The sequence below is a fragment of the Sapajus apella genome, unplaced genomic scaffold, assembly GCF_009761245.1.
Source record: "Sapajus apella isolate SASKATOON/1434 unplaced genomic scaffold, GSC_monkey_1.0 scaffold94, whole genome shotgun sequence".
In the NCBI taxonomy this organism is placed as follows: Eukaryota; Metazoa; Chordata; class Mammalia; order Primates; family Cebidae; genus Sapajus; species Sapajus apella.
Window position 1 is genome coordinate 3,684,647 of NW_022437034.1, and position 24,979 is coordinate 3,709,625.

General features: G+C 38.6%; 1 protein-coding gene across 7 annotated transcripts in view; it reads right to left on the reverse strand.

The window, feature by feature from the left end:
- The window catches only part of MICU1 (mitochondrial calcium uptake 1), a 236,443-nt gene that overhangs the window by 98,141 nt on the left and 113,323 nt on the right, over positions 1 to 24,979 (reverse strand). For 4 of the 7 annotated variants that reach the window (XM_032256311.1, XM_032256308.1, XM_032256310.1 and 1 more), the window contains 2 exons: positions 23,595 to 23,600; positions 22,329 to 22,443 (listed from right to left, as the gene is read on the reverse strand). In XM_032256311.1, coding sequence (XP_032112202.1) covers positions 22,329 to 22,443; positions 23,595 to 23,600 — 121 coding nt within the window. The remainder of the gene's footprint in view (positions 1 to 22,328; positions 22,444 to 23,594; positions 23,601 to 24,979) is intronic. The other 3 variants (XM_032256312.1, XM_032256309.1, XM_032256313.1) reach the window with 1 other exon arrangement.

A 24,979-nucleotide genomic window follows, 5' to 3' on the forward strand; every position in this document is an offset into this window, starting at 1 on the left:
TTTAATTTTTATACAAAGTTAATTGTGTATTAAAGGCATATTTGGCCGGTCACAGTGGCTCATGCTTATAATCCTAGCATTTTAGGAGGCCAAAGTGGGAGGATAACTTGAGGCCTGGAGTTCAACACCAGCCTGGGTAACACAGGGTGACCCTGTTTCTAATAAAATAAAATAAAAATACATACATATATACATATACATCATACACACACACATATATAGGGATATTTATGTGAGGCAGGGCGTAATGGGAATAATACCCTAGGTTAACAAATTTAACTGTTACCTTTCTGCTTCAACTCACAAGCACCACACTCAGGCTTGCCCTCATTTTTGTTTTGCATAATTATCTATTGGCTAAAATATCCACCATTAATCTTGAAACCTGAAGTCAATGGAGATGAAGACATTTTGCCTTGGAATCAGGCAAATACCCTTTTATTTTTATTTTTATTTTTTTTGAGACAAGGTCTTGCTCTGTCACCCAGGCTGAAGTGCAGTGGCACAACCACAGCTTACTGTAACCTTGAGCTCCTGGGCTCAAGCAATTCTCCTGCCTAAACCTGAGTAGCTAGGACTATAGGCATATGACACCAGGTCCAGCCAATTTTTTAACTTTACATATTATTTTTATTTATTTATTTGAGAGATGGGGTTTCACCATGTTGGCCAGGCTGGTCTTGAACTCCTGGCCTCAAGTGATTCACCCACCTCGGCCTCCCAAAGTGCTGGGATTACAGGCATGATCCACATGGCCAACTTTATTTTTTATAGAGATGGAATCTAGCTATGGTGCCCAGTCTGGTCTCAAACTCCTGGGCTCAAGCAATCTTCCCACTTCAACCTCCCAAAGCCCTGGGATTATAGGAATGAGCCACTGTGCCTAGCCTAGGCAGCTACTTATTCCAGAAATGGCAGGATCTAGAATGACCAAAAAAAAAAAATTCATATGGAGTCAGCTGGCTGCCTGGACAGAACCTGGGCTTCAGAGTGTAGTTGTCCAGGCAGCCAGAGCCTGTGGTGGTTGTGGACTGAGGCCAGCAAAAAGAATACCAATGAGTCCACTTCAGACTGACACTCAGTCCGGGTGGTATGTGACCCAATCCTGGCCAGCCCCAGCACCATCCTCCCTGAGCCGGCGACATGGCTCTTCCTCTGGGGCATTATGAAGGCCAGAGTCTTCCTCCTGAGCAGCATCCCTCCTGGAAGCAGCCAGCTGGGGCTCTGTTGGTGGTAGAGATGGGGAGAAGCAGAGCTGCTGCTGTCACTCTGCAGTGCCTGTGGGACTTCAAAGGCCCAGAGCCCAAGCTGGTTCCCTGAACAGCACCCTAGATTTCCTTGTATCCAGAACAACACAGTTCATGCCCTTTTCACTAATTATATATATATATATATATATATATATATATATTTTTTTTTTTTTTTTAGACAGAGTCTTCCTCTGTCCCCCAGGTTGAAGTACAGCGGCGTGATCTTGGCTCACTGCAACCTCTGCCTCCCGAGATCAAGCGATTCTCCTGCCTTAGCCTCCTGAGTAGCTGTGATTACAGGCACGCATCACCACACCCAGCTAATTTTTTATTTTTAGTAGAGATGGGGTTTTACCATATTGCCCAGGCTGGTCTTAAACTCCTGACCTCAAGTGATCTACCTGCCTTGGCCTCCCACAATGCTGGGATTACAGACATGAACCACCAGGCCTGGCCCTTTTTTCCTAATTCCAAAGTGAAACAGAAAGAGGGCAGTCATCTCACGGAAACACCATGAAAGCAATGAAACTGCTCCACTTCTAGGCGACCCCAGCTGGGTCCACCTCAATAACCCATTAAGTAGCCAGAAGGAAAAGCAGATGGATAAAAGGGTTCTTGCTTGCTGGCTCCTGGTCTTTCAGCTTCTCGTCAATGTGTGGCTTCCGTGCCTTCTGACTGTATAGCTGGTGATGCTCGGAGGATGGTAAATTATGGTTGGTAACCTGCTGGCTAGCTCTTTGTTTCTGTATTGTTTATAGCTGCCTTTGAGTTACAAGGGCAGAATTAAGTAGTTGTGACAGAGACATTATCACCCACAAGCCTAAAATATTTGCTATCTGTCCATTTAAGAAAAAGTCTGCCAATCCTGCTGAGAAAATTCTTCAGCCAACAAGAAGAAAAATTAATCAAAATAAAGACAGGAAAATGAGGTAAATTAAGATGTGAGTAATAAATTAAGTGAATAATAAAATAAGTAGAACAGTCTTCAGTTTAAATAATCGTTTTGTTTTATTTTAAGTGGGGTCTTGCTATGTTGCCCAGGCTGGTCTCGATCTCCTGGGCTCAAGTGAACCTCCCTCTTCAACCTCCCAAAGTGCTGGGATTGCAGGTGTGAGCCATCTTGCCCAGCCAAATAATCGTTATTAATACAATAACAACAATGACACCTGACATTTATGACCTGCTTATGATATATCAAGATGATACAAATTACTTAATCCTCCCAACCATTCTGTGACAATTGGTACTCTTAATATCTGTCTCCAGTTTAAAAAAAGAGGGAGAGAAAAAACTAAAGTGGAGAGTATGCCCAGGGTCATAGAGCTGGCATTCAAGTCCAGATAGTCTACCAGAGCAGGCACTTCTAGCTATTACACCAAAATGGTTATAAAATAATAAAGTATGGAAAATACTTCTTAAATGTGAATATATATAACATAAAATTATTTAAAAATAAAGAGAACTTGGAATAAAAAAATGCCAGATTGTTACGTTGTAAAAACTCAGTGGGAAGAAAAAAGTGAAAGGAAGTTAAAATTTTCAACTTCCAATAAGAGACATCCAAAAATATGGATGGCTTCCTCCTAGGTAAAAAGGTTGGTCACATACACACACAGACACACCCCTACCTCTGTGTGAATTGAATTCAAAGGTCACCATTAATAGAGTGTTGAAATTAGTAGGGAGAAAAACTCAATAAATTATGCAAAAGACCTAAAAAAAAAGTGGCAAGAAAGCATAAAAAACATAAAATAAGGTAAAAGACCCAATAAATCTCTGCAAATTTAAGTAAACTAAGCGTCTGAAATTGTTATTTATAATAAACATATAAAAAATATAATACAAGAAAATAAAAATAAGGGAAATACAAGAAAACTAAAACAGAAAGAAAGCAGGGTGGTAATTTAAGTATCAGGCAGAAGCGAACCAAAGGCTTAAGGATTAATAAGAACAAACGCCATTTTCAGTATCGTTGGTTGCCAATAGGAATATGGCAATGGAACAAATATGTATCTTTAGGACCAGGACAATACATCAAAATATGTAACATAACATTAGTTAGATATAAAGGACAAATTGACAAACACTACTATCCCAGCTTTTGACATATTTTGTAGAAAATTTAATGAGACCATGGAGAGTTTATGAAATACTGACCACAGTTCAATTTTTTTTTTTTTTTTTTTGAGATAGTCTTGTTCTGTTGCCCAGCTGCAGTGCAGTGGTGCAATCTTGGCTCACTGCAACCTCTGCCTCCCAAATTCAAATTATTCTCCTAAGTCAGCCTCCTCAGTAGCTGAGATTACAGGCACCAGCCACCATGCCAGACTAATTTTTGTATTTTTGGTATAGATGGGGTTTTGCCATACTGGCCAGGCTGGTCTCAAACTCTTGATCTCAGGTGATCTGCCTACCTTGGCCTCCCAAAGTGCTGGGATTACAGGCATGAACTACTGCACATGGCCTAATTTTTAATATACATACATGTACATGCACAAAGGGTCATCAAAAAGTTAATGGGAAATGCATATTATGAGAAACCTATGCATGGCTTTAAAAAATTTTTTTTCACCAAAATAAACTCATACTAACTTGTAACATGTATGAACGGGATCTAGTTTGAGGCACTAAGAAGGTTAAGATATCGGTTAGAAAAAAGCCCCTATCTCTTTCTTGGTTGTAGGAGGGGGAAAAAAAAAAGAAAGAAAAAAGTCCTTATCAGAGCAACATAAATTCTGCTAAAATTGAAGCAAGAACAAATAGCAAATTTATGGTAAGGCTTGGGTGAAATCACTGATGCTTTATGAAAAGTTTATGGGGACAATGCCCCAAGGAAATCAGCAGTTTACAAAAGGATAACTTGTTTTAAGAAGCAACAAGACGTTGTTGAAGATGAAGGCCACAGCAGATCATCCATATCAATTTGCAAGGAAAAAATTCATCTTGTTTATGATTGAGGAATGATAGTTAACAGCACAAACAACGGCCAACACCACAGACATCTCAACTGGTTTAACATATACAATTCTGACAGAAAAATTAAAGTTGAGCAAACTTTCTATTTGATGGGTGCCAAACCATTGCAACCAGATCAGCTACAGACAAGAGTGGAGTTTCAATGGAAATTTTAAACGAGCAGGATCAAGTTCCTAAAGTATTTCTTCAAATAACTGTAACAGGAGATGAAACATGGCTTTACCAAAAAATTTTGCACCAAAATAAACTCATACTAATTTGTAACATGTTTGAACGGGACCTATTTTGAGGCACTAAGAAGGGTAAGATATCAGTTAGAAAAAAAGCCCCTATCTCTTTCTTGGTTGTAGGGGATTGGGCAATTTTGCTGCTTTTCTGCCTGTGAGTTTTCCCCTATACCTTGAGACTGTGTTTACACTGTATAGTGCCAGTGATATGTGTGTCCATGTGTCCTTTGCACAACAAAGGGGAAAAAGTAATTTTGCTGGATGAAGACTTGCCTAGGAGGCAGTGAGTTTAATTTCCTTTGACATTCACCAAGGACCAGTTTTTTCCCCTCAATTTGTCTTGGTCCAGATCTGAGGGCTTCCTCCTATTAGTAGAAAGAGCCCAAAGAAGGAGGAAGTCTGTGTGTTTCACTGATGTTCCACCACTAGAAAGCCTAAGGAGCCAAGCACCAGACAGAATTATGAACAGAAACAGTCCCATAAAAGGCCAAAGAAGGATTTCCTGATGAATTGGCCACAGAGCAAGAAGACAGATGACCCTGTCTGTGGTATCAGTGTGGTCAAGATAAAATAATGCTTAGGCCCAGCACAGTGGCTCATGCCCAGCACAGTGGCTCATGCCTGTGATCCTAGCACTTTGGAAGGCCAAGGCGGGCAGATCACAAGGTCAGGAGTTCAGGATCAGCCTGGTGAAACCCCATCTCTACTTAAAATATGAAAATTGGCTGGGCGTGGTGGTGCGCACCTGTAATCCCAGCTACTCAGGATGGTGGGGCAGGAAAATTGCTTGAACCTAGGACGTGGAGTTTGCATTGGGCCAAGATTGAACCACTGCACTCCAGCTTGGCAAGAGAGCAAGACCATCTCCAAAAACAAACAAACAAAAAAAACCCCCCAAACAATGCTCAATACTTTAAACAGTTCCATCTCTGGGTGCTGAGACGAATTGGATAATTCGCCTATTTTGCAATAAGCCCCAATAGATCATCTGTATTCTCCTAAGTCTGTAAGCCAATTTCTTTTCATTAGAATCAAATACAGTTAAATATTACTTTACACATAGCCTAGAGTTGAAAAGAAGCTATTTAAGAAAACACTGCAGTGACTCCTTCTGTGGAAAAATAATTTCCCTGCTTCATATATCTGGATTTCGGACCACTGCTTTTCTTAAAAGGAGGCACCTAAAAACCTCTCGAATGGATTCATACTCACCCAGCTTAAAAGCAACTCTGTGACAGACAAATGAGCACAGAAAGACTAAAATTAATTAGGTAATTGTCTGGGGGCCTTAGAGAGTTAATGTAACTTGGGCCAGGTGCGGTTGCTCACACCTGTAATTCCAGCACTTTGGAAGGCTGAGGTGAGGCAGGTGGATCACTTGAGGCCAGGAGTTGGAGAGTTAATGTAACTAATCTGGTCGTATACTACAGATTTGACATCCAAAGCATTTGGCCCATGGAGGCACTCTAGGTATGTACATGTATTCAAGTGTAACTCTAAATCGCTGTTTCTTCACTACAAGAATCTAATAATCTTTCCTTTTTTAAAAAATTTCTGCATACTGAGATACTAGTAAAATGAACTTTTGGAATTCTACGTTACCATAAACACAGGCATGACTAAAAGATAGGCTTTGCAAACACTAAAAAATAATTAACTTAATGAGGTGTTAAAGATATAAACGTTTAAAAAACCATTAGAGGAGCTTAACAAATTATGCTTACCCCGCAAACATCCTTAACAAGCATTGCGAATTAGCAGTAATTAGAATGGCTATTCTTTTCACTATGGAAAAGTGAAAAAGAAAAACGGTAAGCATAGTAAATTCTAGTGCCCACCAGTATCTGATTTTTCTTAAAAGGAATGGTGGTAAGACTAGCACACAGGGCCTTGTAGACCACTGTAAGTAAAGACTTTGGCTTTAATCTGAGGCAGATTGGAAGCCTTTGGGGGATTTCTGGGCAGTGGAATGATCTTATTTAAATTTAACAAGATCATTCTGGCTGCAGTACTGCAAGCAGACTATAGAAAAACAAGGGTGAAAATGGGGTAACCAATCAGGAGGGTACTGAAATAATCCAAGAGAGATATGAGAATGTCTTGGGCAAGGATAGTAGTAGCGAGTGTAGTGAAAAATGGTGGGGTTCTGGATTACTTCAAGGTAGAATTGACAATTTTGCTGACAGATATGAAATACAATTATTCGGACTATTTTTTAAAAGTGTATGAGCTGGGCGCGGTGGCTCACGCCTGTAATTCCAAAACTTTGGGAGGCTGAGGCAGACGGATCACCTGAGGTCAGGAGTTCGAGACCAGCCTGACCAGCATGGTGAAACCCCATCTCTAATAAAAATATAAAAATTGGCTGGGCATGCCTATAATCCCAGCTACTCGGGAGGCTGAGGCAGGAGAATCGCTTGAACCTGGGAGATGGAGGCTGTATTGAGCAGAGATCCAGCCTGGGAAACAGCAAAACTCTGTCTCAAAAGAAATGAAATGAAATGAAATGAAATGAAATGAAATGTGTATGGGCCGGGCATGGTGGTTCATACCTGTAATCCCAGCACTTTGGAAGGCTGAGACAGGAGGATCACTTGAGGTCAGGAGTTCGAGACCACCCTGGCCAACATGGTGAAACTCTGTCCCTACTAAAAAATATACAAAAATTAGTTGGGCGTGGTGGCATGTGCCTGTAATCCCAGCTACTCAGGAGGCTGAGGCAGGAGAATTGCTTGAACCCGGGAGGTGGAGTTGCAGTGAGCTGAGATAATGCTCACTCAGTTGTACTCCAGCCTGGGAGACAGTGCAAGACTCTGTCTCAAAAATGAATGAATGATGAATGAATGAATGAATAAAATAATAGCAGCCATTCCAAATGGTGTGAGATGGCATCTCATTGTAGTTTTGATTTGCATTTCTCTGATGATTAGTGATGTTGAGTATTTTTTCATGTTTGTTGGCTGCTTGTGTGTCTTCTTTTGAGAAGGATCTATTCATGTCCTTTGTCCACTTTTAGTGGGGTTATTTGTTTTTTTGCTTGTTGAGTTATTTAAGTTCCTTATAGATTCTGGATATTAGACCATTGTCAGATGCATAGTTTGTGAATATTTTTACCCATTCTGTAGTTTGTCTGTTTACTTTGCTGATTTCTTTTGCTATGCAGAGCTTTAGTTTAATTAGGTCTCACTTGTCAATTTTTACTTTTGTTGAAATTGCTTTTGGAGAGTAACTCATAAATTTTTTCCCAAAGTTGATGTCCAGAATGGTATTCCTAGGTTTTCTTCTAGAATTTTTATAGTCTGAGGTCCTACATTTCAATCTTTAATCCATCTTGAATTAATTTTTATATATGGTTCAAGGTAGGGGTCCAGTTTCATTCTGCATATGGCTAGCCCGTTATCCCAGCACCATTATTAAATAGGGAGTCCTTTCTCCATTGCTTATTTTTGTCAGCTATTTGAAGATCAGGTGGTTGTAGGTGGACAGCTTTATTTCTGGGTTCTCTATCCTGTTCCATTGGTCTATGTGTCTGTTTTTATACAAGGACCATGCTGTTTTGATTACTGTAGCCTCATAGTATAGTTTGTAATGTGATACCTCTGGGTTTCTTCTTTTTGCTTAGGATTGCTTTGGCTATTCAGGCTCTTTTTTGATTCTATGTGAACTTTAGAATAGTCTTTTTCTAATTTTGTGAAAAATGACACTGGTAATTTATTAGGAATAGCATTGAATCTGTAGATTCCTTTGGGCAGTGTGGTCATTTTAACAATATTAATTCTGCCAATCCATGAGTATGGCATGTTTTTCCATTTGTGTCATATCTGATTTCTTTCAGCAGTGTTTTGCAGTTCTCCTTGTAGAGATCTTTCACCGCCTTGGTCAGGTATATTCCTAGGGTGTGTGCATGTGTGTGTATCTATTGTAAATGGCATTGAGTTTTTGATTTGGCTATCAGCTTGAAAGTTATTAGTGTATAAAAATGCTACTGATTTTCATATATTGATTTTGTATCCTGAAGCTTTACTAAAGTCATTTTTCAGGTCTAGAAGCCTTTTAGCAGAGTATTTTGCATCTTCTAAGTATAGAATCATATTGTCAGTGAAGAGAGAGACAGTGTGGCTTATTTTCCTATTCGGATGCCTTTTATTTTTTTCTCTTGCCTGATTTTACCACTGGTTTTAAACATTTGATTATAACATGCCTTTAGGATTTCTCACTCTTAGCACTGTTGATATTTTGGGCAGGATAATTCATTATTGTGAGGGCTGCCCAGTTCACTTTAGGATATTTAGCAACATTCCTGATCTCTACTCACTAGATGCCAGTAGCACAGCCCACACCCGCCCCCAGCTATGACAAGCAAAACCATCTCCAGACATTGTTAAATGTCTCCTTGTGGGGTGGGGGTGGGGAAGAATCATCCCTGTCTGAGAACCACTCGTTTATTTTTGGCACATTTTTCTTTTTAATTATGATGTGACTTGATGCAGTTTTTGTCACGTTTCTTGTCTTTGGGTTCTTTGAGCTTTGTAGGCCTGTGCCTTTATACGTTTCTTCAGGCACTTTTTCTATGATTTCTACTCCTCTCCCTCTGAGAGTCCAGTGACATATTTTCCTTACATCAACCCTATAATGTTTATACTGTTGTTACTTTTATTTTACTAATGAGGAAATCGAGGCATACAGAGGGGTTAAAAAACCTGTCCGTCAGAAGAGCAGAAGATCAAACACCGCATGTTCTCACTCATAGGTGGGTGTTGAACAATGAGAACATATGGACACAGGGAGGGGAGCACTACACACTGGGGTCAGTTGGGGGGAAATAGGGGAGGGATGGTGGGGGGTGGGGAGCTGGGGAGAGACAGCAAGGGGAGAGATGCCAGATGTAGGTGATGGGGAGGAAGGCAGCAAATCACACTGCCACGTGTGTACCTATGCAACAATCTTGCATGTTCTTCACATGTACCCCAAAACCTAAAATGCAATAAAATAAATAAATGGGAAAAAAAAAAAGCCTGTCCATAAACCCCCAATGAGTAAGGAGACAGTTTAGGATTTGAACCCAGGCCAACCCTAGCATCTGGGCTCCTGTCACTTGACATTACTGCTGTGGCCACATATTCAGCAGTGTTAAGCTATCACTTATTTTGGTGCTTCTTCTTTTTCTAAGACTGAACTCTACGGAAAGGCTGGTCATAAACTCTCCTGTAGATAATGGGCAGTTCAAGCATCTTCGCAATCTGAATTTTGCACACTGCATTGTCTACTTTATCTATTATAACAAGCCGGGGAGAAATATGAGAAATGGCAGTGAGATCACTTCTTTCCCATGTTCAGATTCCTGCTAGGATGACAGGAAATGAGGCACTCAGTAAATCTCCTTCCTTGTGGGTAACAAAGGAGCATTATAGTCTAACTACAGTAAATGGTTCCCAGGTCGTCGCAAGAGGGAACCCAATACCCTAAGGAAAAGCTTTGCCAAGGAGTGGCTTGGGAATAGGGAAGCACATTAGCATATGCATTCATCTGTTACTCTGGTGGATAGCAGGGGACAAAGAAAACCAGCTACAACAGTGCAAAGGGTATCAGCCAGATGCTGTGGGACAGCCATATTTCTGAGGAGCTGTTTTCATTCAAAGTTAATGGACTCAGGCTGGGCATGGTGGCTCACGCCTACAATCTCAGCATTTTGGGAGGCCGAGGTGGGCGGAATCACCTCAGGAGTCCGAGACCAGCCCGGCCAACATGGCAAAATGCTGTCTCCGCTGAAAAATACAAAAATTAGCCAGGCATGGTGGTGCATGCCTGTGGTCCCAGATACTTGGGAGACTGAGGCAGGAAAATCACTTAAACCTGGGAGGCAGAGGTTGCAGTGAGCCAAGATTGCGCCATGCACGCCAGCCTGGGGGACAGAGCGAGACTCTGACTTAAACAAACAAAAAACCACTACCAACAACAAAACAAAAAACAAAGTTAATGGTCTCACAGGTGTTCAAGAAATCACCATCATTTTGAAGAATATCAACACTGTGTCCTAGTGGACTGAAACTGGAATCCTCAAAGTAACTTAGAAACTACTATGTTGTCTAAAATAAAAGTCAACAAACTACCTATAGGAAATCATCTGGTTTTTTTTTTCCTCAACTTATAATTACCTCTCCTAAACATAAAATTAAGAAAGCATGTTATACAATATAATTTCTTTCATTAAACAGAGTTAATTCTTATTTAAACTTTTTGGAAGTTTTGGTTTTTCTAAATGAGAGTTTCTAGGACACACATCTGGAATAACAATCAATCTGGCAGAAATATCTTGTACTTACAATAAGCAGTGGCATGAATTTCTTACTCTTCTCTGTATGTGTTTGGGAAATGGGCCTTCCTTGGCCAACCTACATGTTTAAACACCTTTTATCCCATTTCACACATACACAACCCACATCTCCTAAACCTCTTTATTTTTTCTCCTTGGCATGTATCACTATTTAACATTCCAAATAATCTATTTTTTATACTGTTATTGTCTATTTTCCAAACTAGAATATAAACTGCATAACTGATCATAAATTTGTAATGATATTCACCACAGACAAACCTATATTAAGCATGGTGGCAAGGTAACAGAGCAAGAATGTAACATAAGTTGGTTTTCTGTTTTTTTTTTTTTAAACTTTAGCAAACTTAAGACTCTACTTTGCTGTTGATATCCTAAATTTAGTTCTTTTAGCTCTTGATGTCTTCAGTCTGTACCTATTACCAGAGAAATGAGGAAAATGTGTATTTTTAATTAATCTATCCCCAAACCAGCTTGGTTTATTATGATAATTCAGAATTCATATATTTGTATCCCCTCTTTACTCCTAACTCACACATTCTATTGTTTATACCCTATCTTTCTGATCAGCTTTGATGGATTAACTTGAAGAATTTTCAGCATGAGCCATACCATCTGTATTAAATAGAATATTGAGTATTTGCTAGATAACTACTCATTAATAAAATGAACCTCAGATTCATTCTAGGCAAAATGAAGAGACTATTAATAATTATTATTAAATAATTTCCAAAGGACCACTGATCCTTAAAGTAGATTAATAAGCATTGAGTGGGAATAAATAAGCATGGTTATTAGTAGCTTACTTCTCTGCACTAACCAACTGGAACATTAGCTGATGGTCTTATATTTTATACAAAGAAGTCAGAGATTTTTCTGCATAACTAGATAGAGAAAAGGGTTATCAGAATTTCTTTGGAATGCTAAATATATTTATTGACTTGGATCATTCTTACTAATGCTAAGATTCACTAGGTAATGATAATATAACTCAGAATTTGGCCCATGGCCATTGACAAAATATTTTTGTGTGTTCTTTGTCTTCATATATGTTTTATCTAAAGTTATTAACCCTGTGAGTTAGTACCATGAAAACAGTTCTAGATAGCTTGATGGGGAGGCAATAATAAAACATTTATAATTGGCTCAGTGGCTCACACTTGTAATTCCGGCACCTTGGGAGGCTGAGGTGGGTAGATCACTTGAGCCCAGGAGGTTGAGAGCAGCCTGGCCAACATTGTGAAACTTTATCTCTACTAAAAATACAAAAGTTAGCTGGGCGTGGTGGCCAGTGTCTGCAATCCCAGCTACTTGGGAGCTGAGGAATGAGAATTGATTGAATCTGGGAGGTGGAGGTTAGTGATCCAGCAATAAGCTGAAATCATGCCACTGCACCCAAGCCTGGGCAACAGAGCAAGGCTCTTGTCTCCAAAAAAAAAAAAAAAAATGTGTGTGTGTGTGTGTGTGTGTGTGTGTGTGTGTGTTTTATCATTAAGCATCTTCCTTACTGTTTACTATTAATCTTTCAAAGCGAAAATGTTTGGTACCCAGGGCTTTAAAGTTTGGAGGCAGACTTAATGAAAATGGTTTAATTCATTATATTCTCATTTTGATTATCTCTTTAGATTTCAGAGAATCGGTGGAGAAATTGAATTAAGTGTTTTCACGATAGCCAGATTTGATTTACTGAAAATTAAACCACATCCTCATTATGATGCATCTTTCTCATAAATATACAAGCCTTTTGAGATATTAATAGCATTCGAATGAAGTTGTATAATATCTTATTTCTCTTGCCATGCTGAAGTCAGAAGCAGATCACAAAGTGTATGTGACTTGGAAGATGTGATGCTGATCAGTGCCACTCCATCTAATGAAAATGTTATAAAACTTTTAGATGAAAATAAGTTTTTCAGGTCAAATCATGTCTCGAAAAATATGGGCAAGTCCTAACAGCTGAGATGTATCAACAGACACAAAGCAGTTACAGATCTTTCTTACTGGGACATCAGAATTGGGGAAGTTACATAGAAAATTTGGTTTAGCTATTATCTTCATAATTTCTGTGTCTGGAAATTATCTGCCATTGACCAACTGATGTTACGAGGAATAAGACTAAGCAGATGAAAGGCTGATCTTTTCCAGTGTTATTTTAGCCTATAAGAGGTGCTTAGAATTTCTGAAATACTCAATTGCATGTTGTAAGGCCAAAAGTATTGCAATGCCTTATTTACCAATAACTTCCTTCTCTGGCATAACCTGCTTTTGTGGTTAATTCATTGGTTTTAAAAGAATGAAGCTCTGTCAAAACAATAAAATAATGTTTGAAATATATCAAGTTATTTACAGATGATGTTGAATTCATTTTGAGTCCGGTGTATATAAGAACACTATGCCATTTCCAATAGCCGTAGTTGTCACAGAAAGTTGAAACAGTCACATATTTGAATCAACAACCACAAGACGCTTTTAGTTCAGACAAGCAAGAAATTAAGTGGCAATTGTGTTTAATCTCTCAAATCTGCTTGTGACTATATTAGAAGATTAAAATATTTTTTAATCTGAAAAAGGAAATTTATCCTTTGGGAACAATTGCTTGTGATTTGTTCAAGGCTAAGCAGAGAATAGAGACCAAAGAAGCAAATTGTGGCTTATTAAAAAAAAGATATAAATGTATTTTGACTATATCTTGAGGGAGATTTTATAGTTTTTTACCCTTGAGGTTCTCCTTATTAGCCCTTCATACTTTTATTTGAATCAGTCCACCCTCATTGTTTTGAAAATTATAATATTCCCATAATGTAATACAATTCTAATATTCATTTAAAATTTTGTGGAAATCTGGTTAGAGTCACATGATTTCTCGAACCCTACCCTTTTTTTTTTTTTTTTGAGACGGAGTTTCGCTCTTGTTACCCAGGCTGGAGTGCAATGGCGCAATCTCGGCTCACCGCAACCTCCGCCTCCTGGGTTCAGGCAATTCTCCTGCCTCAGCCTCCTGAGTAGCTGGGATTACAGGCACGCACCACCATGCCCAGCTAATTTTTTGTATTTTTAATAGTGACGGGGTTTCACCATGTTGACCAGGATGGTCTCGATCTCTTGACCTTGTGATCCACCCACCTCGGCCTCCCAAAGTGCTGGGATTACAGGCTTGAGCCACCGTGCCCGGCGAACCCTACCCTTTCAATACAAATAGTCAAGATGGGCCTATTGTCTAAAAAGAAAAGCGTATAGAATGAGGTGGTCAGGAGTGTGTCTATATGCTATATGCGCTGACACTGCCACCAGAATTTTGTCCACATAAACTTTGTCCTCTCTTGAATAGCATATGTTGGCCTGTAAAGCTTTCTGTGACTTTTCCATGGAATCAATTCCTTGTGGTATCTGAGGATGAGATGAGAAACGTAGAAGAGAGGAGGTTTGCCTTTGGTTCTCCTCTGCTCCTCAGACTCTCAGAAAGGAAACCCTAATGGGAAAGCAGGGAGTAAATCCAAAGGCTTCCTTCTTTCTTTTTTTTTTTTTTTTTTTTTTTTTTGAGACAGAGTCTTGTTCTGTCACCCAGGCTGTAGTGCAGTGGTGTGCTCTCAGCTTACTGCAACCTTTGCCTCCCGGGTTCAAGCCATTCTCCTGCCTCAGCCTCCCAAGTAGCTGGGACTACAGGCGCATGTCTCCATGCCTGGCTAATTTTTGTATTTTTAGTAGAGACGGGGTTTCACCATGTTGGCCAGGCTGGTCTCAAATTCCTGACCTTAGGTAATCCACCTGCCTCAACCTCCCAAAGTGATGGGATTACAGGTGTAAGCCACTGCACCCAGCCAAGGCTTCCTTCTTTCTTAGGCCTCATTTATCAGTAGGAGAAAGCAGATGGAGCAAGAAAAGTAAAACTTCAAAACAGGCTGAATTCTCTGCCTTCTGGAAACTGACTTAACATGTAAAAGTATTCCTTCTTCTCATTTGACTTGTCCAATCAAAATTACCCTTCTCCAGGATATCTCAACTAGGATTTTATTTTTTGTCATAATTTAAAAACAATTTTCACATTAAATCATGAATGAATTGTGGTGTCCCATAACAGCTATAGAGATATTTACATGAAAGACCTTGTATCTTTAGAAGAGATGGGGTTTCACCATGTTGGCCAGGCTCAATTCAAAAGGATCTCTAAGTAAGAAGAAAATTTAGGCAGTGGATAAGACATCAGTAAATAATAGCTTGAATTGGGAACTATGTCATATGGCGTTGTATTTCCAGAGTATCTGATATTGTATTTAGCTAGCAGTAATTCTAAAAATATTTGAATGAAAGCATATTTGAGATGTGGCTTCTCTTTCCTCGTAGGTGGAAAGGAGACCAATGCACCCATCTATCACTATACCATTGACTTCAGTGCCAAACGGACCTCAGTGGACCTTTCTGCCATAGTCTCCCCTTCATGACTCTACAGCAAAGTATGGAGACTTGCCCTGATCCCAGTCCCTTACAACTCCTCTCACTTCTCCTGTATTCCTCAGCCTCTACTCTGTCCTGTTTTTCTTCTACTGATGGTTGTGATGGCTCTGTAGAATTTTAGCCCTTGATAACTAATGATGTTTAAAGATGATATTTACTTCTGATCTGTAAGCCCCACTTTTTCACATTGACTGCCTCTTGGAATGAAATGTATTGGTTCATCTGTATAGCTGGACCTTTAGCTTAAACCCTTAGGTTAATAGTGTTTGATTATGCTTCAACCTTACTATGGTGTTGCTTACCTGCTCCTGAAACAACTTATAAAAATGCTTATTTGGGCTGGGCGAAGTGGCTCACACCTGTAATCCCAGCACTTTGAGAGGCCAAGGCGGGTGGATCATCTGAGGTCAAGAGTTTGAGACCAGCCTGGCTAACATGGTGAAACCCCGTCTCTATTAAAAATACAAAAATTAGCCAGGCATGATGGCTTGTGCCTGTAATCCCAGCTATGCGGGAGGCTGAGGCAGGAGAATCACTTGAACCCAGGAGGTGGAGGTTGCAGTGAGCCAAGATTACACAACTGCACTTCAGCCTGGGCAACAGAATGAAAATTCGTCTCAAAAAAAAAAAAAAAAAAAAAAAGCCAGGCATGGTGGTGCATGTCTAGCTGCTCGGGAGGCTGAGGCAGGAGAATCAACAGAACCCATGAGGCAGCGGTTGCAATGAACCAAGATAGATAGTGCCACTGCACTCCTGGGCAACAAAGCAAAACTCCAGCTCAAAAATAAATAAATAAATAAATAAATAAATAAATAAATAAATAAATAAATAAATAGATTAGCCTGCTGTGGTGGTATGTGCCTGTGGTTCCAGCTAATTGTGAGTCTGAGGTGGCAGGATCACTTGAGCTCAGAAGACAGAGGTTGCAGTGAGCTGAGATCATACCACTACACTGTAGCCTGGGTGACACAGCAGAATCCTGTTTCAAAAAAAAAAAAAAAAAAAAAGTCCAAATGATAACTTCGTATAGATACCATAATTTACATAATTTATATTGCTGCAGGCATCCTCAGCCTCCTGCCTAGTATTTTTTAATGTCTTAAGGGACTAGTTTTTCTCTATGTATGTGTACATGATAAGAGCCAGAAAATTAGTTAGATATCTAAATTTTTTCTGTTTGAACACTAAAACTGCTTTTGGGTAAATGCCAAACATAGTCAACATGCAAAGAGTGTCCTTCAAATTGGCATAGGTTAAGTACAAAAATTCAGTTTCTTTATTAAAGTAGCTAGTTGTCTTTTTGTTGTTGTTGTTTTATTGAGACAGTGTTTCGCTTTTGTTGCCCAGACTGGAGGACAGGTGCTATCTTGGCTCACTGCAACCGCCACCTTCTGAGTTCAAGTGATTCTCCTGCCTTAGCCTCCAAGTAGCTGAAATTACAGGCACCTGCCCCTTCCCCCAGCTAATTTTTTTATTTTAGGTAGAGATGGAGTTTCGCCATGTTGGCCATCTAGTCTCGAAGTCCTGACCAGGTGATCCACCTGCCTTGGCCTCCCAAAGTGCTGGGATTACAGGCATGAGCCACTGTACCTGGCCTAAAAGTAGCTAGTTCTAACCATCTGTGCAATAAATTGCATCTTGGCATAAGCTGTCACTTTGACTATTATTATTTATTTATTTATTTATTTTTATCCAACATAAGTCATCATGCTAGTATACACTTTGACTATTATTGAGCACATGGTATAGAATAAAACCACAAAAATGAAATGAAATTTAAGCAGATGATTATTTTTTTAAATCTCTGAAGTTAGGAATGATGGTCTATCACACAGACATATATAATTTGGGCACAAAATAGTAATATGAATTTGAAGCAAGTATATTCCTAAGTAGAAAAGCACTGGCTTGCCTTCTAGAATCTCTCACCCAGGAACTCTTAGGAAATCCAAGCTTTTTGACATCGCTGGCATTGATAATCTTTCTATAACACAACTTTCAAATAACAGTGTAAGGAAAACCAGTTTAAATAAAAGACTATTTCTGGCAGCTCTCTGAAAGTCATCTAATAACTGAGGCTAAGATAAAGCTCAAAGATAGGCTATATACTGTGAACTAGAAACTTCAGCTGTTTCTTTTCTTTAGATGTGAAAATATACATCTCTCTTTCTTTCTCTCTCTCTATCTCTCTTTCTTAAGAATTGGAGCTGAAATGTATTTTTTGGAAAAAAAAAATGTAAATGGAAGAAAAACAGTTGTTAGAAGGAATAAATGCCTATACAGCTGAAGCCTTGCTGGAGGAATTCACAATCTTCTTATGAAGTTTTAAAACCCTTTCATTGTTCTTTTATTTCATTTTTGGGTTCTTAACATGTGATATTTCATAATATTTAGAAAAACTTGCCAATTGCCATTAAATAAACGGATCACACTGATAAGGAATAAAGTGCTCTTTTTAGCCATTGCAGAGATAACATGTTATGATAACAAGCTCATAGTAACCATCCCATGTAATGTCATTGTCTTAGGATTTTCAAACACTGGCAAGACTGAGTTCAATATGAATTTTAAGTCTGTTTGGAGAATAGACATTATATTTTTAAGTGTTTTTTCTTTATGTTCAGAATTTACTGGAGTAGAAACATGGGTCTTCTGACTAGATTGGCCCTACAAGTCTGCCAGAAACAGCAGTTTAGCTGCCTCCTTCCTATTTTAATGGGGTCTGGCTATCCTTTGACTGACTATAGATCAGAAGATCCCAGAGCATGGGCTTATCTAAGAGCTATGTGAAGTGTCACCATCCTGGCTCTACCTTATGTCTTAGGCAGCTTGAACCCCAGGTCGGCCCTAAGGTTAAAGCGTCCTAGAGTCGAGCACATTCCACAAAACGGTACGAGATAAACTCTTTCGTAAGCTTACACCACTTCCCAGGTGTCTGAAGAACTCCAAGAAACTGAAATAAATATTAGGGTTGATTACCACTTTGAAGAGGCAGTTTTCCTCCTCTCATTTCACTACCAAATTCATAGTGTTCCCAAAATATTTGTATGCCAGGATTAACTACTGGAACTGACCCTTAAATTTAATTGACTATATAATATTGGTGAGAGCACAAATTATTGGCAGAACCTTTTCAGAGTCTTGATGGTGTTTATCAGACACTTTCAAATTTTGGTCTAGCAATTCCTTTTCTACATGTTTAGGCTAATAATCACATGCATAATGATATTAATGGTCAAAAAATAAACTAGAAAGAACTGAGGCCATGCACAGTGACTCACACCTGTAATGCTAGAACTTTGGGAGGCCAAGGCAGGCAGAATGCTTGAGCCCAGTAGTTCAAGGTCAGCCTGGGCAACATGGCAAAACCCTGTCTCTACAAAAAATACACAAATTAATTGGGCATGGTGGTGGGTACCTGTAGTCCTAGCTACCAAGGAGGTGAGGTGGGAGGATCACCTGAGCCTAGAAGGTCAAGGCTGTGATAAGCTGTGATTTGTGCCATTGCACTCTAGGCTGGGTGACAGAGTGAGACCCTCTGTCAATAGAAGAATAATAAAATAGGCCGGGCGCGGTGGCTCAAGCCTGTAATCCCAGCACTTTGGGAGGCCGAGGCGGGTGGATCACGAGGTCAAGAGATCGAAACCATCCTGGTCAACATGGTGAAACCCCGTCTCTACTAAAAATACAAAAAATTAGCTGGGCATAGTGGTGCGTGCCTGTAATCCCAGCTACTCAGGAGGCTGAGGCAGGAGAATTGCCTGAACCCAGGAGGCGGAGGTTGCGGTGAGCCGAGATCGCGCCATTGCACTCCAGCCTGGGTAACATGAATTAAACTCCGTCTTCAAAAAAAAAAAAAAAAAAAAGAATAATAAAATAAAGTAAAATAAATAAAAATTAAATACATACATAAAAATAAACTAGAAAGAACTCAAACATCAAACAATGGCTAAACCCAGTTATAATAAATCTATGCCATGACTTTTATATAGTTCTTGATATAATGTATGTAATGCAGAGATTTATTATCATAGAAAAATATTCATAAGATATTGATAACTCAAAACATACCTATTCTGTTTTGGAAAGTAAGGGAAAATGGTGTGTGTGTGTGTGTGTGTGTGTGTGTGTACATGTACATGGATACATATACATTTTATTGTTTTTGGAGATGAAGTTTCGCTCTTGCTGACCAGGCTGGAGTGCAGTGGCACAATTTTGGCTGACTACAACCTCCACCTCCTGGGTTCAAGTGATTCTCCTGTGGTCAGCCCAGAATGGCTATTATTAAAAAGATAGAAGGTAAGAGATGCTGAAAAGACTGCAGAGAAGGGAATGCTTATACACTGTTGGTGGGAACGTAAATTAGCTCAGCCACTGTGGAAACCAGTTTGGCAATTTCTCAAAAAACTAAAAAAAGAACTACCACTCAACCCAGCAATCCCATTACTAGATATATACCCAAAGGAAAATAAATTGTTCTACCAAAAAGACACATGTACTTGTATGTTCATCACAGAGCTATTCATAATAGCAAATACATGGAATCAATCTAGGTGCCCATCAGTGGCAGCCTGGATAGAGAAAATGTGGTACACAACACTATGGAATACTACACAGCCATAAACAAGAATGAAATCATGTCCTTTGCAGCAACAAGGATGTAGCCGGAGGCCATCATCCTAAGTGAATTAACACAGGAGCAGAAAACCAAATACCACACACTGTCACTTGTAAGTGGGAGCTAAACACTGGGTACATCTGGACATAAAGATGGGAACAACTGATGGTGGGGACTACTAGAGAGGGTAGAGGGGGAGGGGGACAAGGGCTGAAAACCTACCTATTGGGTATTATGCTAACTATCGGGGAGATGAGATCATTAATACCCAAACCTCAGCATCACCCAATATGACATAACAAATTTGCACATGTACCCTCTGAATTTAAAATAAAAGTTGAAATTATAAAAACAAGCAAAAAAAAAAAAACCCCAGTGATAAAGACAGTCTTAAAATCATACTCTGATTCATTCATCACAAATACAGAAAGTAACTTAAACAGTAAGCACTTTATTGTAAATCACTCAGCACATTCAAACTAGGAGTTGAGCACCATGAAGTAAATATGCTGGGAATGGCAGAGCTACTTGCAGGGGTTTCTAGAACCCAAGGGTCAGTGTGACTTTTTAAAAACACGATTTTAAGTGGTTAAGGGAGCTACACGTTGTACAAGGTACTCTGAAGGTTCTAGTCTGTGGTCCTTCTGACACTTAGAAAGATATGAAGGTAACAGGACTAAGCAGTGGATACAAATTCAAAGCTTATTTCAGTTCAACAAAGATCTACTAGAACTACTTACAGGAATACATTAGATATCAATGCGGGTCTCTTCATTTAATGCAGTAGACTTTCTGTTATGTCAAGCCTATTCGCTGTATAATAAATTCTGTCCAAAGTCACAAAAATATTTTAAAAATTCCCACCAATTTGGGCCATTTAAAAAAAATGATAATGTTTATGGATCCTTAAAAACCAGATATGAAGTAACATGTTGTGACAGAATACAAAAATAAAAACCAACACAGATTTCCACTAAATACTAGGCACTAAACTATTAATAGCTACTTTATATTCATGATGTCATCATTCTCAAATAAATCATTTGGGTTTGATATTATTGCCCTCTTCATTTTACAGACAAAACAGAAGAACGGATCAATTGTCTTGCCCCAAATCACAAGCTAAGAAAGGGTGCCAGGATCTGAACTAGAGATGCTTTTAAAAGCACATTATAATCTTAAGTTGTACGTTGCTGGAGTTATTTTGGATTTTCATAACAAATCAGTATGTGTTTTCATTGCTAGAGCACTGCTCCACCATGTGAATTTATTAAGATACTTTGGTGTCCCAAAGTCAGCTGTGGTAATCATGATTTCCCTGTCAATCCTTGCACAGAGGAATAAGAATGAAAGTGGTCACAGGCATGGCAGGACATGTATATGCGACTTATTAAAAACTTTCTTCTTGTAGTTTTATGTTTACAGATGGCTGGCTTGGAGAAGGTGAAAAGAGATGGTTATTTTTGTTTGATATGTCCCAGACAAAAAAAAAAATTGAAAGTCAATTCTTTCAAACATACAAATCTGAACTCTGGTTCACTTTAGGTAGATTTCAATACGCTATACATGGAGAGCTATGAACATAACACTTTGTTTAGTTTTTCTGAATGGTTAAAAAAAAGTCACACCAAAAAGAAACTTAAAAATCCCTTTGTTGATTAATGCTAATCAACAAAGCTATTGATAGTTTTTTAAAAATCAGAAATTCCTCAGTGCTTTGAGTCAAAATTGAGCTTTGTGTCTTCAGAAGTATTCCTCCAAGGTTAAAAAATGAATATTCAACTCAATTAGGTCAACCGAGTCAATTTTCTTCTTTAGTGGAGGAAATGATAGATCAAATGTGTTCTATTGGAGAACCAGTAAGTTAATGAAGGATACAGTAGTAGGCAATACATGACCCACTGGGATAGAATACAGAGTTACAGACAGTTAAAGGGAGGTGTCACCAATTTTTTTTGCTGCTGTTGTTTTTGAAACAGGGTCTCACTGTTGCCCAGGCTGGAGTGTGGTGGGACGATCTCAGCTCACTACAACCTTTGCCTTCCAGGCACAGGCCATCCCCCAACCTCATCTTCCCACCTCATCCTCTTGGGTAGCTAGCTAGGACTACAGGTGTGCTTTTGCAGAGATGGAGTTTCACCATGTTGCCCAGGCTGGTCTTAAACTCCTGAGTTCAAGTGATCTGCCCACCTTGGCCTCCCAAAGTTCTGGAATTACAAGTGTGAGCCACTGTTCCTGGCCTTTTTGTTTTTAACTTTAGTTTGATACTTTTTCCTTTTTTCTGCCTCTCTCAGGTGGTTCTATACACAAGTTATAGTAAATTCAAAACAAATGAAATTTCACATAACTTATAATTCATTATAATTCATTAACTCTACCGATATGCCTTGTTTTATAAACATATAAACAATTATGTGTATAGTCCTGTATTTGCTCTACAAATGGAAAAACAAAACATTTATACTTACTGGAAAGAACAGTTGTAAGGAAAATGTAGTCTGAAAAGGAAATGAGTCCACATTCTCCAAGGGTGTAAAATATACTGCCTTCATCAGCAAATTTTTCTCGTTCCTGGGAAATTTTCTATAAAATGTATCGGTTCCACCAAAAGACAAAAATATATAAGTGAATTAGAATATAAATAGTAAGAGATGAATTACCATTTATCTGAAGTTTTACGCTATTTATCATAAGCGTTTCTCTGATGGCCATTCAAAAATCAATGGATCCTTTGCAGTTTTCAAGATGATGAAAATTTCAAGACAAAAATTATTTTTTCATTTTAACACTGGCTCAATATGAACACTAGAAAATAATTTCTATGTTAGAACCCTCTACCACTGAGCATTGTATATGTTCATATACAGGCCCACTTCAGAACAGGTTTTGTTTCTCAGTTTGAAAAACAATCCACCTTCTTCTACAGAGGTATAAATAGTAGTAAACAAGCAAACACGCACATGAAAAAACTAAAAGGAAATCAGTTTTGTCCAAGAAAAACTATACTGAAATGATTAGAAAGGAAGAAGTGAGCAACTATTTCCAAGGTCCATACAAATGCTCAGAAAACCAATTTCTGAAATACTAATTGTAATTTTACTTTGTAACTCCAAGAATCTCGGTTTCAGAATATAGAACAGTATGCAGAGTGAATAGCATCTCTGAAATATAATGACAAATCAGACGTGCACACTTTCAGCACAATTTAATCATATTTACTGTTACCTTAACTATGGCTCCTAAATTTCAGCTATTTGATGAAACTGTCTCCTAAAACTTAGTTTTTACTCTAAATATATAGTTTTTTTTTTCTTTAGTCTATAAATCTCACAAAGAAAGTTAGTTCTCAGCTTTAATAATTATCTGCCTGGCAAGTGGTCTCTTCCTGGGTGTTTAAACAAGCTCACCCTGTTTTCTGAATTCTTAGCCAAAGCATAAACTTAGTGGTGACATTGAATATATTTTCAAAAACTGAAAAGGATCCACCAAAAGTTAGACTTGAAACTAATTTCCACAAGTTCTCGACCACCAAAAATATTTAAGGAATTATTCTAAGTATAAAATAATAGATTTTAAAACCCCAAACCAATAAAGCACAATCAAAGTAATAATGTCATGCAAGCATAAAGTAAGAGGCAGCATTGCAAGCATAACTTCAAGAGGAATATCATGAAAACTAAACCAACAAGCACCATCACAACAGCATCCAGTTACACAACTATCCAATGGGTTACCTCTGTCTAGTGGAGATCCCATCATAAACCACAAAGGAAAGAAAACTGGTTAACCAACTGAAAATACAAGTAGTACCAACGAATCATCATGAAGTCGGTTTGCATGATCTTCTTAATAAACTCATTCAAAATAGCCTCTACTAGATATTTACTTATTCATAAGAACAGTAGCTATGGACAGGTGAATACCAACAACACAGTTCTAGGTTTTGATGGCGCTTCTACTTAGGAGAACTTCACTGACTTCTTTCGTGGCTGACAGAAGGCACAGTACTGTTTGATAGCATTTAGAGATTACTTCTTTGAGTTGACAACAAAAATTAGCATAGTCCAGTATGTTCTTACTAAGGTTAGATCTCATACCACACTTGATCTAACAAGAGACTGAACAGAAATTTCAGACAAAAAAAGCTACTGGACGAGAACTAGAACAGCAAATCTTTCCACCAGGGAGTTAATATTTAAATTTCTCAAAATAGAAGAAAAAAAAGTTGTATTTTTCACATTACCCAAGATAATGCAAAAGTAAGGTATGTGAACAGAAAAAAATGTACAAAATGAGAATAGGTGTCCAAAGGCTATTACCAGCCATAATAATAAATGTGTATAGAAGCTAATACTTAATGATGTAATAAGCTTATGGGGAAATTGCTATAAGTAATTAAAATAAATAATACAGTGGAAGCCACAGGTTGAGAAACAGACAAAAGTCTAAGGATATAGTGAAATGAGGCAGCTAAGCCAAAGAAGCATACCTAACATTATTTTTCAAACATCACCTGGGCCATGCTGATGCCGAGAAGATAACACAAAGACAAATCCAAGTTTGTTGGTAACAAAATTTAAGTATAACTTCAAACTCACAGAAAAGTTGAAAGGTTAGTATAAATTCACCAACAGTTTACATATTCCACAATTTGCCTTGTATTTTTTCAGTGTGCCACTTTGAAAGTAAACTGGAAACACCATACCCCTTTACCCTTAGATACCTCAGCATAGATTTACTAGGAACAAAGACATTCTCTAATGTTCACAATCCCAAATGCCATAATCCCCAAAGATCAAAATTTCTAAAGCCTAAAATCCCCAAAATGTAATTCTGATACATAATTTATAACACAGTATACACTTAATACAACCAGGAAATTTAGTATTGATACACATACTATTATCTAATCCAGTCCTTTTTTTTTTTTTTTTTTGAGATGGAGTCCCTGTCACCCAAGCTGGAGTGCAGTGGCACGATCTCAGCTCACTGCAACCTCTGCCTCCCAGGTTCAAGCCTCAGCCTCCTAAGTAGCTGGGACTACAGGCATACACCACCATGCCCGTCTAATTTTTGTAAAGACAGGGTTTTGCCATGTTGGCAAGGCTGGTCTCAAACT